The following is a 19,077-nucleotide window of genomic DNA, read 5'->3' as shown; positions in this document are numbered from 1 at the left end:
GATTTGACTTGAGAATTCTACAGTGGATGCTAGCAACACAGTGGCCAGTACTTTATCAATCCATGTCAACTCTGATACGAATCACTCAGATATGCAAGAGACACCTCAGGTGGTGGATTTAGTCACATCAAGTTCTGCAAGGCTGTCTATTCATTTCCCCTCAGCCCAATGCCATAGTGACCACAGATGCTTCCTAGTTAGGATGGGGGGCCATTTTCTTGGGAAAACAGTCCAAGGCACTTGGTCCCCCAAAGAGGCCAACTTGCATATCCAAGTCCTAGAGATGAAAGCAGTGCTTTTAGCATTCCAGGCCCTTCAAGATGCTCTCCCTTCACAGATGATTGCAGTTCAGATGGACAGTATGTCAATAGTTGGGTACATCAACAAACAAGGAGGGACCAGATCTTACCCCTTGTGTCAAGAAGTACTCATAGTGTGGTAATGGGATCTCATCCAACCGCTTTCTCATACCATGTCTAGGCAATGCAGATTCTGTATCATAGTTCAGAAAAATCATCTCAGTCGTCACATCAATCTTCTCACCCAAAATCTCTGATAGTGCATCCCACAGGGTATCCTTAAAGTCTGCCAACTTACCGCACTCCCAGAAAGTATGTTCCCAATTACCTCTTTATTCCCCATCACACATCCAACATTTTCTGTCTACCTGAGGAAAAAAATCTCTGGAGTCTACTTGGGGTATAAAAATATCTGTGTAAACATTTTAAGCAAAAATCCTAAATTTTCTATATTTTTGTTGCATATTTGGGAGACATACATGTATCTTCCCATTGTTTATTTGTGAATTACTTATTCAGTCTCTCTCTCTTCCCAATCCTTTCCAACCTCCTATGAGTGATTGTTATAGTTATCATGTAACTGTTTGTTAAAAAATATGCCTGACCCGTGTGTAAAACTAATGGGATTAAAACATTTAATTGCTCGTATCTTACTGTCCATATCAAAGCTTCCATTTTCTCAGTTTTTGTATTATCTTTTGTTTAGTCTCTTTCCACATATCCTTAGCTACCATACAAGAATAATTTTTAATCCATACTCCTAAATACTTCATTTTGTCATGTCCTCATAAATATGGGTATTGCTGAACTAATTATTCTTTTTGTAGTGGCAGCTTCTGTTCTAGATTCTACTAAAAACTCTACCAATCATTTAGGACCCCCTTATTTCTTTCTCTTTGTCTATACTCTGATATCAATCCTTGATAGGGAAGGCAAGCTCTAACCTGCAATCCAAATAAATTCTTGGCATCTTCCCATTCTATCATCTTTCCCTCTCTTCCCTCTCTAGTTATTTGCACCCAATACCTTGGTTCCTTAGCCAGATTTCTCCAAAAATTCCATCCCCCTCTTGCCTGTTGTCTGTACCCCTAATTGTAGTCATCCTTATCTGCAGAATCTCCTTTCTTCATTACCATGTTGGCTTAGTTCTTAGGATACTTTAGATAGAATATTCTGTATGATTATTGTTATTCTCCTTAAAGGCCTGCATCCAAAATCCCAGTCTCTCCTTGTTTCTTGAGCTTCCACCCATTTCAACATCATCCCTTTCCACTAGTTTTCTGCTTGTGCTATTTATAGAAGCCTTAACTGTGTAGCTCTGAAATACCCCTTCAAATCGGGGTATTTACCCAGTCCTCCCTGTTGTACTGGAAGAATTAGCTTTTCCCACTTGACTCTTGCCATCTTCCCCTCCCAGATAAAGTCCTTCAGCTGTTTATTAATTGTTATTCACAACTTCTGCTCTGTTTGATAAAAAATATGCCTGACCCGTGTGTAAAACTAATGGGATTAAAACATTTAATTGCTCGTATCTTACTGTCCATGTCAAAGCTTCCATTTTCTCAGTTTTTGTATTATCTTTTGTTTAGACTCTTTCCACATATCCTTAGCTACCATACAAGAATAATTTTTAATCCATACTCCTAAATACTTCATTTTGTCATGTCCTCATAAATATGGGTATTGCTGAACCAATTCATATGTGGGTACATAATTTACCACTCTTCCATTTGTTTTAACTTCATTAATTTTTGTATCCTGAAAATATTTGAAACTGTCTCAAAATGTTCCAGAACACTATAATGTCTCTGGTTTTGTCATGTATAAAATAATGTCATCTACAAATAGAGCCAGCTTTTCTTAACTACCATACCAATTATATCCTTGAATTTATGAGTCTCTTATTTTCTTTGCCAGTGGTTCTAAATATAATGTAAATAGCATAGAGGATAGAGGACACCCCTTCCCTGGTTCTTTTTATATCTTGGGGAATAATATGTAAATTCACTCCAAATCGATATTACTGAATTCACATGCCAAATATTTTCACAAATGTCTTAAAAATCTACCTTCATATGCTATACATCCCTTCTGAGTCTTGCAGACACATTTTACCTGCTGCAAATCAAATTCCAGTCACCACCTATAAGTAATATTCCTTCCTGAAAACTGATTATTTCTCCCAGAATTTTCTTAAACTCCATTACAACTGTTTTAGGTGGAATATAAATACATGCCAGTGTAATCCTCCTTCCTTGTCAGTAGCTCCTTAGTGCTGCAAATCTGGCATTATTATCTTTTTTTTCCCTTTTCTATAACTATTGGAGCTCCTGCTGCAATTAATATAAGAACTCTTTTTTCCCTTTGTCCCAGGTATTCCGCTGAATAACCATCCTGAAAACCTTTCTTTATCAAATACAGTTCTTTCCAAGTGTGTCTCCTGTGCATAATTAAACACAGCAAACCAGCATAGCTATTTGTACTCTACATTTGTTTAATATAGTGCATTCACTCTTCTTTCTCTTTTGTATTTATCTCTGAGACCATTGACATTTAAAGACATTACAGACAGCATCATTGTATTAAAAAATTATTATTCCTGCCTTTTATGTATAATAGCTTGTTTTTTATTATATGCATTTGTGCCTATGTCACATCTTGCAAAACTTTATTTTAATGAAAGCCTTCAAAAAAAAACAATACCCCCTAAAACCTATTAATTTAATACTAACACACAAAACTATCTACATAGGTTCATAGGTAGGTACTAGGCTATTGGCCCTAGGGCCTATATACGCCTAGCCAAACAGTACCCTGGCTTTTACCACCCAGGAAAATTATTTTCCTGTGCCCCTGTCAAGCAGAGCCACAGAAGTGATCCCCAGGGTGAATTTCCTATCTCCCATCCAATCATCAAGATTTTTCTTGAAGAGTGCTAATAAGGAAATTTGTTTGATATAGATAGGTAGTTTGTTCCAGAGTATGGGAAGTCTCTGGGACAGGAATCTATCCCTCCAGCATATTCTGTTTGTTGTGGTGACAAGGTTTAGGTCCCTAGAGCGTTGTAGCTTGGAGGGATTGGGATTTCTTTAAGTGGAGCATGTCCAACAGCTCTGGGTTTGACATAGCTTTGTATGTTAGGCAGAGATCGCCTCTGAGTAGGCGATATGCGACGGAGTAAAGCTGGAGTTTTTTGAGGCGGTCTGCATAGGGCACCTGTATTAGGCCAGTAATCCTCTTTGTGAGGTATTTCTACAGCCTTTCCAGTAGTTGTAGATGTCTTGTGAGGTACATACCAAAAGGGGCGTTGTACTCTATAATGGGTCTAATGAGTGACGGGTAGAGGGGAACAATTACCTCTTTTTTCCTGGATGAGAAACCTTTTGTGATGAGGTGTGCCAAATAGAAGGATTTCCTGACTACTGTGGCAGTGTGATTATCAAAGGAGAGACTACTGTCCACCTGTATCCTAAGGTCTCTTATCACACTTTCGGTGTTAAGTAGTGTGGTAGTTCATGGGTACAGAGTTTTTACCAAAAGGGATGACAATGTACTTTTTGGCATTGAGCTTGAGGCCATGGCTTTAACACCAGGCATCTGTCTCAGTGAGGCCCTTTTGTAGGATGTCCACATCATTAGGAGTTTTGATTATGGCTTCTAGTTTGCAGTCATCTGCAAACTTTGTTAGCCAAAGATCTTCAGTGTTAGCTTCAGAGCAGTAGATACCAAACAGGAGAGGACCTAGAACTGAACCCTGTGGTACTCCACTTGTCACTGATCTGAAGTTGGATTTAGAGTCTGCTACTTTCACAGTGTGGGTTCTGTCAGTAAGCCAGTTGGCAACCCATCTTGTGACATAGGGATTTATACCTAGTTTAGTGAGTTTATCTGTAATTCCAGAGTGGAGGATGGTGTTGAAAGCCTTGGCGAGATCTAGATAGGCTGTGTGAACCACCTTACCCTCATCTATGGCTTTGGTGACCGCTTCAAAGAAGTCTATCAGGTTTAGGAGACATGATCTGCCTTTTACAAACCCGAACTGGGTAGGGTCCAGAGTTTGGAGATTACCAGTGTCATTGTTTATAAGTTCCATGATGATACGTTCCATAGCCTTGCAGACCAGGCTCATCAGGCTAATGGGGCAGTAGTTCCTGGAGTCCGTGTTGGTTCCCCCTTTATGGAGTGGGGTAACCGTTGCTGTCCGCCATTCAGTGGGCACAAAGCCTGAGGTGAGGCTATGATTGAACATGGTACTTAGGTGGGGTGCCAGTTCATTCTGTAGTTCATGTAGAACGCAGCCTGGGATGTTGTCAGGTCTTCAAATATTGAAGTTTTACCCTCCTAATAGGAACAAATGCCCCAAACTGACAGCCGTACTCACGGACTTGAGTTAACCTAAATGAAAGGTTATCTAGCTAAGACACATGGTGCAGCCTGTGCTTCTAAGTGCTGTTTTTATCTTATCTTTATAGCTCTCCCAGCTGAGAAACCCCCTGAATGCTTTCAGAGAACATTATCTCCTAGACAGTTTCTGTTTTCTTTTTTTTTCCCAGCCAATGACTCTCCACCAGACTGTAACCAATTTCTCTTTATCAGATTGTCTCTATGGAGACATGAAAACTAGATGGCCAATTTCTTATTATCAGATTGTCTCAATGGAGACATGAGACTCAGACAGTGAACTTCTCTTTATCAGATTGTTTCCATGGAGACATGAGGGTCAGATACAGAACCTCTACTAAGCATACATAAATTTGCTAAAAAAAAGCTTCATAGTATTCAATATTCATTTTCCTTCACTTGTTTTTTCGTAAAAATTGTTACTAAATCAATCTAGCGTTCTTAATCCAGTCATTCCGCCATGCAACAATGAGAAAAAGCACATAGGTTCATAGGTTCATACTAGGCTATCTGCCCTAGGGGATTTATAAGCCTAGCCAGAGTGTGTTTGGCTTTCGCCACCCATTTTTAATTAATTTTGCTATGCCCTTTTTTGAGCTTAGTATACTCTGCTTCTGTCTAACAGTGACACAGAAGTGATACTCGGGGTAAACTTACGATCCCCCATCCACTCATCAAGATTCCTCTTGAAGAGAGTCAATGAGGGACTCTGCCTAACCTGGACTGGGATTTTATTCCAGAGTGAAGGGAGCCTCTGGGTTATGAATCTGTCCCTCCAGCATGTCCTATTTATTTCAGTGCTGAGGTTCAAGTCTCTTAAGCGTGTAGCTCGATGGGATTTGGATTTTCTGAGGTGCAGCATGTCCATTAATTCCGGGTTGGGCATGGCTTTATACGTCAGGCACAGATCGCCTCTGAGCAGGCAGTATGCCACTGAGTAGAGCTGGAGTTTCTTTAACCAGGCAGCATATGGCATCTGTTTGAGCCCTTTGATCCTCTTGGTGAGGTACTTTTGGGGTCTTTCCAGTTGCTGCAGGTGTCTGGTAAGGTACATTCCAAAAGGGGCATTGTACTCAATTATGGGCCTGATGAGGGATGAGTAAAGAGGCACGATGACCTCCCCTGATCTAGATGTGAATCCCTTCATGATTAGGTGGGCTATATAAAATGTTTTTCTAACCACTTTGGCCACGTGGTTGTCAAATGAGAGATTGCTATCAACTTGGGTCCCCAGGTCCCTTCCGTACTTAATGGATTACCACTTATGTGGTCATTTGTGGGCACTTTGTTTTTGCCAAAGGGGATGACTATACACTTTTTGGCGTTTAGCTTGAGGCCATGGCTCTGGCACTAGTTGTCTGTTTCTATGAGGCCCTTTTGGAGGATGCTTGTGTCGGCTGGAGAGTCGATTATGGTGCCCAGTTTGCAGTCATCTGTGAACTTGGTCAGCCACAGTCCTTCTGTGTTGGCCTGTACCTCTGAGAAATATATACCGAACAAAAGAGGTCCCAGGACTGTGCCTTGTGGGACGCCACTTGTAAGTGGTTTGGAGTCTGACATGGCTCCAGCAATTCTAACCATGTGGGTTCTGTCCTTGAGCCAGTTTGCAACCCATCTAGTGACATAGGGGTTTATATTTAAGCTGGTGAGCTTATCTCATTAATTTCTCTTTTGTCATGCTGTTTTAAGCAGGCTTTTTTTTTGCATTACATTGCTTACATTTCTTAAAACTGAACAGAAGAAAGAGAGAAGGGAGGAGGAAAGGGGGAAAAGAACAATAGCACCTATTTACAATCCCCAGTACACTGAAAAATAACTGAGAAAACTTACCTTTATAGCTTGCAAAGAAAACCATACACCACAGAAATAGTACTACTAAGAAAATAATGTTTTGTTTACTTAACAGTTAAATTTCTCCCCTCTCTTCCCCTCCCCAAACCATTTTTCCAAACATTAATGACATGAAGTAGGGCATATACTTTGGAGTCCCCCACAATTCCAACAGATTCTGAAAAAGTCCAATATTTCCAGATTTTCTTGTTCTGTCGTTTTCACAAATATAATTATTGCATTGTAATGCACATTATGTTACTGGTTTTATTACTGTTCATCTCTGTCTCTCAGATCCTGTCTCTGATTCATTTCCAAAGTACTCTTGATTCTTCTAGTCAACTCTTGTGCTCTCTTCCTTCTCTCCAACATTTTCCATTGAAACAGTGGAAAATGTTTCACAGGTACAGTCTCTCTGTGGTCTTTATTACCAGGAGAACAAGAAGCAGAATTTCCTTCTGCTCCACAACTCACTTTTTGTTGGACATATTTTTGTATTTCCTCCTTAGCATGTACTTCATCAAAAATGGTTTTGTCCCTCCAGAGAAGAATACCTTGAAGGCAGGTAGGTACAGCAGTTTGAATTTTACATCTGTGTCTCGACATTCCCCGAATAATATAATTAATTTACTCCTTTTCTGCCTGGTATACAATGAGTAATCATTCTCCACAAACATTCCACTGTCTTCCATTTATTATTTTTGTCTTTCTGCTACAGTTTTGTCCGAACAACTCCTTCTGTTGGTAGGATTGTATCTTTACTATTAAAGGTCTTGGTTGCGTTACCATAGTCAGGTTTGGAGCATACACATGATGTGCCTTTTCAACGGACAACTCCTGCTGTGGAATACCAGTCCAGTTGCTTATTTGTGCTTTCCTAAAATTAATGTAGTCTGTTCCTCCCAGCTGCTCTGGTATAGCTGAAAATCCTCAGGTTTTCCCTACATGTTGTGCCCTCTAATTTTATTATTTTTTGAACTATGTCTTCCTGAGCAGTCTCATATTCGGTCAGTCTTTTCTTCATTTCACCCTCTGATTTTTGCAGTTTTATCACCTCATCTTTATATCTGTTTAAAGCTTTTTCCACTTTTCCAGACTTTTGTTATTTGTGTTGATATACAACATCGGTGTTTCACTTATTTTAACCAAGTGTGCGTGCAGTTGTCTTATATATTCCTGTATGTTATTGGAAGTCATGTCTGGAGATTGTACTGCTTTTTGCTGAACAGCTGAAGAACTTTCTGCAGTAAGTGTTTCTTCCTCACTTTTTGTAGCTGATTTTTTCCAGGTACTCTGTATTTCTTTTTTCCTGGCATCCAGGCAGTACACTTACTAGACAGTTACTGAAATTTACCCATAAATACAAAAGTCTACTGGCCTTCTGTGTTGAGTTTCTGTTTTCGCACTGGAAGAGCTGGAGTTAAGCTGTTATTCAATGTGCAGCCATTTTAGAAGTCCTCTGTCTCGTATTCGGTCAGTCTTTTCTTCAACCATGAATTGAGCTTCTTCTCCAGCAGAACCATGGAACAACATACTGGTCCCTTCATTCCGTCTTCCTCCAGATCCAAGAAGAAAAAGATTGCTAAGGAGTTCTTGCTAGCACAGAGGACTCAGCCTGTGCCTTAGCTATTGGTGTGTGACCCTGCTGTGGCTATTTCTAGTTCCTCAGACCATTTACTTTTTTCCCAGTTCCCCTAGTTGTCCTTCATCTAAGTGCAGGGAGTCAGACACATCCTTCCTGGCTGTTCAGATGCCCTAAGTAGGCATAGGAGAGCCAGTCTTGTCAGTCTTAGAGGAGGGAGTGGGCTGAGTATAGACATTTTCCTTTGGGTGAAGTTCTACCTAACTGCTTCTGGGGATGTTTCTAAGAAAAACAGACAAAACATTTATCTTCCTCTGTTTTTTTTTTTTGGTAAATAATGAAGAGGTTTTTCGCATGGCTCTGTTAAGAGAGTTTCCTCATTTTCCCACAATTGCCTGTCTGATGACTAGGGTATGAACAAGGAAAGGGCATTTTCCTGAGTTTCTACTGAAGTACCAGATTCTGAGTTTGAAGAATGTGTTTCCTCAGAATCTCATGCAGAGGGATTTTCTATTTTGGTTTTATTACTGTTCATCTCTGTCGCTCAGATCCTGTCTCTGCTTCATTTCCAAAGTACTCCTTTCTAGAATGAATCAAATGTTTCAGTGAGGACATTCCAACTTGCTTAAAAAATACTATGATTTATTCAAAATTAATTTCTTAAACCACTTTTGCAAGCTTTTGATGATGTTTTTGATATTGCTTGCAGTATTCCTGATAGTCACCCTGCAGCCCTTAAAAAGTTAGATTATATAAAGTTCCTTGGTCTGTTAAGTACTTATTGTCTCACTCCAGATCTGACCCTGCAGAAATTTCTGTTTCAAATCTTTCTACTACAGAAATGTAGTGCTAATCCTTCTCTTTCTGACAAGGATGGAAAAGCTTTTGACGGATTTGTGTAAAGTATTCTAAACTACCAAGATAATCTATTAAACTATTTATTTATATATTTTGAGAATATGAAGAACTTTACTGCCAGTTTTCTCTCTTCAGAACCAAGTCCTGTCTGAATTTTCCATTTCCCAAGTATCCAAACAGTCTTTAAAATATTCTTATGATTGAGTACAAAAGTTGTCGGAGAATGCTAAAGCTGAATTTTTATTCTCCTTTGGATAAGGACATTTTGCTCGTATCTCTATTACTTAGGAGTTCAGACAGTTTGATGAATGAAAGAAATTGATTTAGAGGCTAACTCAGATTTTCAGCCCTCCTTTTCCAATGCTAAATCCTTTTCTGCAAACTCAGTATGTTAATGCAGTGGCCTTAGCTATATGGATTGCATACTGCTAAGGATATAACAGCCACCCAACTTCTAGCATTGAGCCCAAACTGTTAGCTCAAGCTGAGCTGACTAAAAGGACAGGTTTGGGTGCCAAGTCCTTCAGAACTTTCTTGTCATCTAAGACCGCTTGGATTTTGGGGATCAGTGGTTAGCCAACACTTTCCATTAGTGGGCAGATACGTTCTCTTTGTGAAAAAAAACTTCCACTGCTACTTTTTCTGAGATAATTTGTACTTTTTCTGTGAAATAATCTTTTTAAAGTTAGGAAAATGGATTTTATTGTCTGTTATGTGACAATTACTTTTAAAATGGAGAGTTTCTTTTTACCTTTGTGGAAAAAAATTGTTTAACTTAATTTAAAATAACTTTTTCTGAAGTAAAAGTTATTTTATTTTACATTTTGGGACTGACATCAGTGTTTTAAATGTTTTTCACTGTGTTTTTAGGAGAAAAGGTTACTTTTCACTGCTTACTTCTTTTACTGACTACTGCTGTTAGGCTTCCCTGGGAATCAGGCATATTTTTGGCTTAACCGTGGAACAATTTTCCAGTTACTCAGTTCTTCCTTCTTCCAGACACAATCGGAAATCCTTAAAGGAACCCTGCTTTCCTCTCTCATGCTCCACATTCTCTAGATATATTCTCTATACAAGCCCAAGACAATACCACTGTAGAAGTTGTCCCACACACTAAATTACTAGGCATTATTATATTTGAAAACCTTAACTTTGACCTACACATAAACAATGACATCAAAAAAACACACCAAATGCTTGGTATGCTCTACAAGGACTAACACTTTCTTAGCCTCTCTACTAGACAAACCCTTGCAATCACCTTTTTACTACCATCTCTCCTTTATGTTGTCCGTCTCCTCACTAATATTGAAAATTCTACAAAATCCAAATTTGATATGTGTTACAACAGAACAGCCAAATTTGCCACCAAGGCCAAATTCTCGTCCCACCACTGTAACTCTCTGAAACAATTAGGCTAGTTGGAAATCCCCCATCATCTCTTATTCAACCAGCAAACTACAGGGCACAAAATAATCTACAAACCCACAGACTGTCCTGCTGTCTCGACTCTACTTGCCAAATACCAGCCCAGCAGGCATCTAAGATCTGAAAATCATGTACTTCTAAAAGCAGAAAAGCCCACCTTACCTGCTGGTCAACTCCTCTACTCCTTAACCATCGCCATACTATGGAACTCACTTCCACCTTCTATAAGAAACACAGGCAGCACCACCACCTTCAAACAAATACTGAAAAATCATCTCAACTCTTCCTGGCTCTATAACCTAACCTCTTCCTTTTCCTTATATGGTAACTAAACTCCTATGCTTTTTGCTACTACTGACTGATGGTATTTTCTCCATATGTATTATTTTTTCATCACTTGTTGATACTGGTACAATAATGCTGATTAATATATTTCTGTTTATACCTTTTTGATTGAATTCATCTGGCATCCAGCTAAATTCCTGCTTTTATATATATATATATATATATATATTCTATATATATTACTATAATCAAACCAACTAAATTCTTTCTTTTATGTATATATATTCTGTATATATTACTGTAATCACTAAGTGTAACACTGTTTCTAATTCTCTACCAATTATCTGTATCTATGTTCTTGTCAGAGCTTTTCTCCTTGGGCCCCCACTGAATTGGGCTCTTTTAAGCCCAGTGGACTTTACCAGTAAACAAATGCAATAAAGAAAGAAAGAAATAGATCTTTAAGCCTCTAGCACATTTACTTTACACTAGGAATATGTATAACCATGACATACATTTGCATTCTCCCGCTTATATCCTTATATCAGACTTTGTCAATTCCTACACACATACTACCTTGCTGTACCCCATTAAGCATTAACATCACATGGCACCCTTTTCCAGCACCCAGTTCACATACATCAAGCATATCAGGTTTCCAATACCTCATCATCTCTAATTTTGGCAGAAAACCCCAATTATAGCCAAAACAACATATTCCAAAAACGCAGTTCAAATTCAGTCCCATTGTCTTTATATTTCTGCTAAGAGGCAACATTGAGCTCAATCCAGGGCTACTTAACAATAATGCCTCGACTCAAACAAGTAAACAATGTCATATTACCTGCTTTCTCTTTACCGCCCTCAGCATCAAGAACAAAATCGACCAAATCAATGTCTTCATCATACAACATAATCCTGGCATTATAGCTATTAAAGAAATGTGTCTGAAATGTAACACCACCTCATACCAAACTGTTCATACCTACAAGATTACAAACCATGCAAAAAACCTGGGGGAGAAGCATTAGTTATCTTCAAAGCCAACCTTAACCCCTTCATCATTGCACTGGATCACTTTAAAATTTCCAGCTAACAACTAAAACCCCTTTTTATAGCCACTGCATACCTACCTCCACCAGCCTCAATATCAAAATTTAATACCCTCATCCAACAGAGCTGCAAAAAACTGCAGCCTAATTATTTTTCAAGACTTCAACCTTAATTACTTAGGACAAAAGCCATTGATATGTCAGAACTCCTGGACAGTAAGTCTTACTCAAATCAACTCTGAAGCCAGTAAACCAAACCCTCAATCCAATAGGCATACCTTACTTGATGTTGTAATAACTAATAATCCTGCAATGATATCTAACCTCCCCATACATGCACCTTCCTTCAATGATCAGTGAGGAAATAACTTTCACAGTACGTAATCTAATGTTAAAATATAAACCTCATTCATCCATGCTTCCCAGGACCATTATAAGTTGTTTTCAGACAACACTACAGTAATGTGGTACATAAACAAATGGGGAGGGGGGGGGGGTGGAGAAAAACAGGTCTTAACCTTTGTGCAGACTAGCCGTGGTAGCCAGGGATATATATTTTTTCAAAACAATTTCACTCTACAGACATCTTATATACCATCAGAGCAAAATTGTGTGGCAGACAAGCCGAGCATAACCAGTGCAGTCCCTCACAAATGGAAATGAAATCTACGATCTTCCAGAAATTGATACAGTTGATGGGAATACCTCAAATGGAGCTTTTCAGCTCCACTTCCAATAATCAGCTGGCAAAATTCTGCTCCAAGACTCCATGCAAGAATGTCTGGAAGACGGGTGTGTTTTCTTATCCTTGGATAGAAATGTCCGTTTGTACTTTTCCACCCATTCCACCAATATATAGAAGGACTCTCCAAAAATCATTTTGGTGATTCCCTTCTGGCCAAAACAACAGTGGTTCTTCCTTCTTTTGGAATTAACCAGGGCAACTTACCACAAGCTTTCTCACAGAATGGACCTTCTCATGCAAGACAAAAGGTGCTTAATAGATCCCAATCACAATCAAGTACAATTAACTACCTTGGTGACAGAATCTTCATATCTGTTAGGCATCTATTCTCTGAGGACATGAAGCAGGTATTAAAGGAGGCAAGAAAACCTGCTACTAGAAAAATCATATATTAGTAAATGAAAAGTTTTTCTAGTTGGTGCCAAGATAGAAACCAGCACTCATTCAGGGCTAGTGTTTCTCTGGTTCTAAAATTATTTGTTTGAGGTATTATCCTCTGGTGTGTCTTTCTCCTCCATCAAGGTTTATTAGCTGGCCATTTCAGCATGTCTATCTGTGGATCTCTCTCTTTCAATTCAATCTGATATGAAAACATTTTGAAAGGGGCATTGCATACTATGCCTCCTAGAAAGAAGGTGGCTCCTTCTTTGCATCTTTATTTTATATTAGAAAAAACTAACTGTTGCTTCATTTGTACTAGTTTATCAGGCTGACGTGAGGTTCTTCACATGTAAAACAGTATTACTCATTGCACTGACCTCTGTAATAAACTATTTAAGTTGCAAGCTCTTATGATGAGTCAGCCCTGTTTTATTTTTCACAAAAATAGGGTATCCTTGAGAAGTTATCTTTCATTTATGCTTGAAGTAGTGATCGAGTTAACTTTAAGCCAAGCTATCCATGTCCCTGTGTTCTTTCCAGAACCTAAAAACAAGGGGAAAAGGATACATCATACTTTGGGTGTCCACAGAAAACTCAGTATTTTGACTGATCAAAATCATTTTGGAGCTCCAATCAGTTGTTTATTTCTTGTGAGCATAAGAAAAAAGGACAGTCTGTGTAAAAGCAGACTATTTCCAAGTGGGTGTCTCATATTATTACCTTTTGTTATAACCAACATATCAAGGCAATTCCACGCAGGGTGAAGGTTAATTTGACCAGACTCTTGGCTTCATTGTAACTTTTTGGAAATGATTGAATTCTATAAATATTCTAGAAGAAGCAAGTTGGTCCTTTCTTCATACTTTTACAAAGCACTATAAGCTAGATACCTTCTCCAAGTCTAGGGTATTCTTTAGATGCTCATGGCCACTCACCCTTCATCCTCCCAGTCAATTTAACCTATGGCAATTTGTCCATATATCTAAGGCTACTGCAGCTGGGATTCTAATGATAACATAGTACAAGCTGTGTAAATAAATTTAACGTAAAAGTAGATGTTCAAATGATCGCTACTGCAATAGCCATTCCCTCCCTCCCTTCATCCCCGTTATTTTTGTGTGTGTTTTTTTTTACAAGAGCAAAGACCATTATTTTTATTTTCCAGGAATTGTCCTTATCAGTGTTTAGCCTCCCTCACTATGTTGTCATGAAAGTTCAGAGCTGGCTGGCTGTTAATATATCCTTAGCAGGATGTAACCCATATAAGCCTACTGTAGCAGTATCTATTATTATGGTAAGTTTACTTACATAACTGTACTTTCTTTTCACAAAAAGAAAAACAAGCATCTCACCAAGCATCCAAAAAGCAGACTTTTAAGAAAAAGTGGCAGGAAGGTTCAAAGGGACCTTTCAGAAAAAAAATGTTCTCCTCAGTCATCCAGCAAATGCTTTCTGTGGGAGTAATACAACCAGTTCCTTCAGATTAGAGGGGAAAATAGTTTTTGTCCAGAATTTTCCCTGGTGCCAAAGAAGTAAATCAAATCTCTTGGAGATCAGTTCTTAACCTATCTTTTTGTAAAAGTACCAGAGTTGTAAATGTTCTCCCTATAAACACTGCTAGCTCTTATTCCTCCTCTTAGTTTTTTTTGGTAACACTAGATTTAAATAATGCTTATCATCACATTCCTATGACCACAGGTTTCTGAATTTTTCTAAAAATGTCTGTCTGGATTACACTATTATTTCCCTGCACTACTCTTTCATTTATTTTTCTGCTCCAAGGGTGTTCTCATAGTGTCTATCTCCTGTGATAATCCATTCCAGACTTTTTCTTATGTAAGCAATTTGCTTATCTTCACAGTCTTAAAGTGTTAAGAGTCTCTCATGTGGGTAAGAAGTCACCATTTCAGCCTAGAACTCCAGGTCAGCATTTGGAAATCCTTTTATTCCCTCTCACAGGATATTGGGCCTGGGTTGCCTTCTGAAAACTTCCATTCTAAAGGCCTTTCTTCCTAAGGAAGGAGTCAGTTGACCTGTATATAGAGCTGCTCCTGAGCTCTTCCAGTCAGTCAATGACTTCAGCAAGGGAATATCTCAGAATTCCCAGGGTTCATGGCATCTGTAAGTCTCATGATCCTTTGGCCATATAACGTATGAAGAAAATTTGATGGTTTCTGAAGACAGTATGGTTCCAACATCTTCACTTTTTGACTTTTCAGATCCCTGTGTCTAGTTTGTATGAAAAGGATTGAATTGGTGGAGAGACCATATGTCCTTGAATCCAGGTCTGCCTTTCTCTTTGACATTTCCTACACAATCCCTCATAGCAGATGCTTTCCTTGGGAACTGCGTCTTTGGGGGTAAGGTTGGAGGAGCAAAGAATCAAACATGATGCACCAAAGCATCTAAATGCAAAAGAGAGGTACTTATTTGTGCTGTCAAGTCTCTTCATCTTCTGGGATTTCCAGGTCCTCTGTAAGTGATCATAGTCGTGTGATACATAGACAAGACTAGATTGTACTCTATACAAGCTGGCTATGGTAGCTTGGGAGGTACCTGTTCAGCACAGTCTAATCCTCCAAGCATCCTGCATTCCATCAGAGCAAAATATTGTGGCAAACAAGGTGAGCAGAACCAGGACAGACCTTCGCAAATGGAACTTGAACAAGGGGTCTTACAGGAATTGATCATGCTGCGGGGAGCTCCAAAAGTAGATCTGCATGCCTCCTTTCAGAACAGACAATTAAAGAAGTTCTGTTCCAACAGTCTTTACAAACTGCCCTGGAAAAAGTATGCTATTTTATTCCCTTGGACTGGAATGTTCATGTATACCTTTTCACCCTTTCCACTGAAATCCAGGATCATTCTGAGGATTCAGAAGGACTCTGTAAGAATCATTGTGATGACTCCCTCCTGACTAAGGCAACAGCAGTTCTCCCTTTTTATGGATATGGCTAAGGGAAATTACCACAAGCCCCCCTCACACACAAGACAGGCAATGTATGATACACCCCACTCTGAAACAACTATGTATTACCGGCTTGATTCAATCTTCATACCTTTTAGGCACTTAAATCCTGACGGTGTACAGCAGGTGTTAAAGGAGGCAAAGAAACCTGCTACTAGGAAATAATATATTAGTAAATCAAAAGCTGCACTAAAAATCAAGTCCCTTTCAAGGTTTCTGTACCTCTGGTTTTGCAATATTTGTATGAGCCAGGTAAGAAGTGAAGCTGGAAGAAGTACGCTGTACTGTTTTTACTGGTTCAATGTTCTGAGGAAGTCTGCTCATAGCAGATGAAAGCGCTTAACCCTTTGTCTGTTACGATCTATGTTTGTCCGTTCTCAACAGAATAAATTGTTATTATCCTTGCTCGAGTCCAGCTTCATTTCTTACCTGGTCTAGCATAGCGGATACGGGCGTGCCATCTCATAGGTAGTATTCCGGAGTTGTTTTGTATTCAGTTATCGTTATATTTGTATGAGCAGCTATCCATTGGGCTTTGTTCCTCTTCTGTCAAGGTTCATCTTTTGGCCATTTCAGCATATCTGCCCATGGATCCTCCCCTTTAACATTTTAAGATTTTAATGAAATGGGTTTTGCATTTACTTCCACCTAGAAAACAGGTGGTACTTACTTGGGATCTTAATTTTGTTTTGGAAAACTTAACACTGACTTTTTGAAATTGCTTATCTGGTTGATTTAACGTTCATAAATTGGAAATCAGTGTTACTCATTGCTCTGTCATCTGCAAAAAGAGTATCTGAGTTGCAAGTTCTTTTGGTGGGTCAGCCCTATTTGGTGTTCTGAAAGACAGAGTTTCCTTGAGAACAAATCCTTCATTCATGCTTATAGTGGTTTCAGAGTTTACTTTGAGTCAAGCCATCCATTTCCCTGTCTTCTTTCCAGAACCTAACTGTAAGGGAGAAAGGATTTTTAGTACTCATAGTACCATACTGACAACTTGGGTATTATCTTGACAGAACTTATCTTTTCAGGAAAGCTGAACAGCTATTTACTTGATATGAAATTAAGTAAAAAGGACAATCCATGTCAAAGCAAGCAATTTCCAGATGGTTATCTCTTGGAATTTCTTTTTGGTATTCGTACTAACAAGGTAATTCCAGATGGGGGTCAAATCTCATTTTACCAGGGCCTTGGCTTCTTCTATGACTTTTTGGAAAGGGGAGGAGTCTAGAAATTTTCTAGAAATAACTACATGGTCCTCTGACAAAGTACTATAAAATAGATTCCTTTTCCAGGTCTAGAACTGGCTTTGCTATGGCAGAGGCCTTTGGGCCTTCACTCTACCTTCTCCCAATCTCTGTGAGCTATTGTAATCTACATCTATACCTAAGGCTACCGACCCCAGTAATGATTTAATGAATGAACACTATATTTGTGTAAATGAACATAGCATATCAGTAAATGTTCAATAAAATCACTGCTGCAGTAACCACTCCCTCTCTCTATCCCCCTTATTTTCTATGTTGCCATTGCCAGGGTGAAGACATTTATGTTTACACTTAAAATTGCACCTCCCCTTTCCAGCCCACCACTGATGCCACACCTGTCCCAGGGGACAGTACCAGGGACACTAAGATAAAAAAAAAATGGAGCAGTCAAGTAGCTGATGGTCAGGTGGAGGGCAAGCAAATGGGGAAAAACTGCATTACCAATTAAACATGTTTACTTTTTTTCTCACACTGATATTTTTTAAAGTGTCCCTTTTACCCAATGAGAAAGAAATAAGACATGATGTACTTTGTTCTCCCTTTTTAGGTACAAGCAGGTATTAAAGTGCTATATCTAACATCAGTAGCTTATGTTGATGAATGGCTCCTGTCTGAAAGTTATAGTAGCTGTATGTTAAAACCTATGTTCATCCAATAAAAGGACTGCCCATAGTGTTTTGGTCAGCCATTTACGGATCATTCTTCCCATTCTCTTGTCTCTTGTATGCAGACAGCCCTTTTTTTCTTCTCTGTATTTCTTGTGATATTTTGCTTATTTTCTTATATTTCTTTCTATGTACTTCCTCTTCTAGAATATGTCTAACATATTTGCTATCTAGGCAATTGGTACAAAACTATGTATTGGTCATTGTTGGCACAGGCTCTGTGATTTGTCTATTTATTTAAACACCTGTATTAAAATATCACTTAAGACATAGACTACACATAACAGTAGAAAAGAAAACAAACCTTATTAACATTTTTCCATTTACACACTGTACATTATATGTTTTCTTTCTTTATAACAACTGTATTTCAATGCAACATTACATAACTCACTCAAGGGTAAGAGCACAGATTTACATGGACATTTTTCAGACTCCGCCTGAGAAAACTGTCTGGTTAAGTGGTTTGCTTAAATACATAGTAAGCAAATGGAGGCTTTGAGAATCAAACCCTGGGTTACAAGAAGGATCTCATTAAACCTCACAGCCTTAATTCTCTTTGCTAATTGCCAGACCAGTACACCAAGCCAACCATACAGCAAACCTGTAAAGGTCTCTAGCACATCTAGCATAGGTCCATGCATGGAAATAAACACTGAAATGTCCTAGTAGATCAGGAACTAATGAGTATATGATTTGATTTTAATCTGTATCATGCCATTGGATTATGTCTGAAAATGCTCAGAAAGTTAAAAAATTGTGTAACTTTATCAGTTGAAGTATACTCAAACTTCAATTGCTTTTTTACTTAGCAGTACAGCTTGACAACATGCATTCCTGTCATGCAAGTCTACCTTAGTATTCTAAACAGTATGTGTGGTTTTCCTTTTCAAAGAAGAGACAGGCATCAATAATTTCTATTCTTTTTTCAATCATGGCAGGACCAAGATAAAAAGTTTGAGCAATCATCTGCCTATCGTAATATGAAGGAAATGCTGACCAGAAAGAATGACTTAATTAAAGAATTAAGAAAACGCCTTTCAAAGTGAGTATTTTTCTAAAATATTTTTCAGAAGGTTAATTTTGGATAACTTGAAGTGTAGTTCATTTCCTGTACACCTCTTCCTTTACATCACAGCTATGTTAAAACTTTTATGACAAAACTGACACTAATGGGTATCTGAAACACAAAGCACCAACCACCTACTACTTAAACTGACAGTGTGTGAGAGGTGCAGTAATGTAATATTATTGGAAGCAAAGCTCTCACAAAAAAGATGCAACAGGCAAGCAGGTTTTCAGTACCATACAACAC

At 38.6% G+C, this 19,077-nt stretch overlaps 1 protein-coding gene across 1 annotated transcript in view; it reads left to right on the top strand.

Moving 5' to 3' along the window:
• LOC122796467 (leucine zipper transcription factor-like protein 1) overlaps positions 1-19,077 on the top strand; it is a 555,892-nt gene that overhangs the window by 492,773 nt on the left and 44,042 nt on the right. Inside the window, exon 4 of the mRNA XM_044064968.1 lies at positions 18,704-18,807. Within this exon, the coding sequence (XP_043920903.1) occupies positions 18,704-18,807 (104 nt within the window). The remainder of the gene's footprint in view (positions 1-18,703; positions 18,808-19,077) is intronic.

The sequence above is a fragment of the Protopterus annectens genome, chromosome 3.part0 (genome assembly GCF_019279795.1).
Source record: "Protopterus annectens isolate FY-2018-M chromosome 3.part0, PAN1.0, whole genome shotgun sequence".
In the NCBI taxonomy this organism is placed as follows: domain Eukaryota; kingdom Metazoa; phylum Chordata; order Ceratodontiformes; family Protopteridae; genus Protopterus; species Protopterus annectens.
This window is presented reverse-complemented; position numbering and strand designations above follow the sequence as displayed.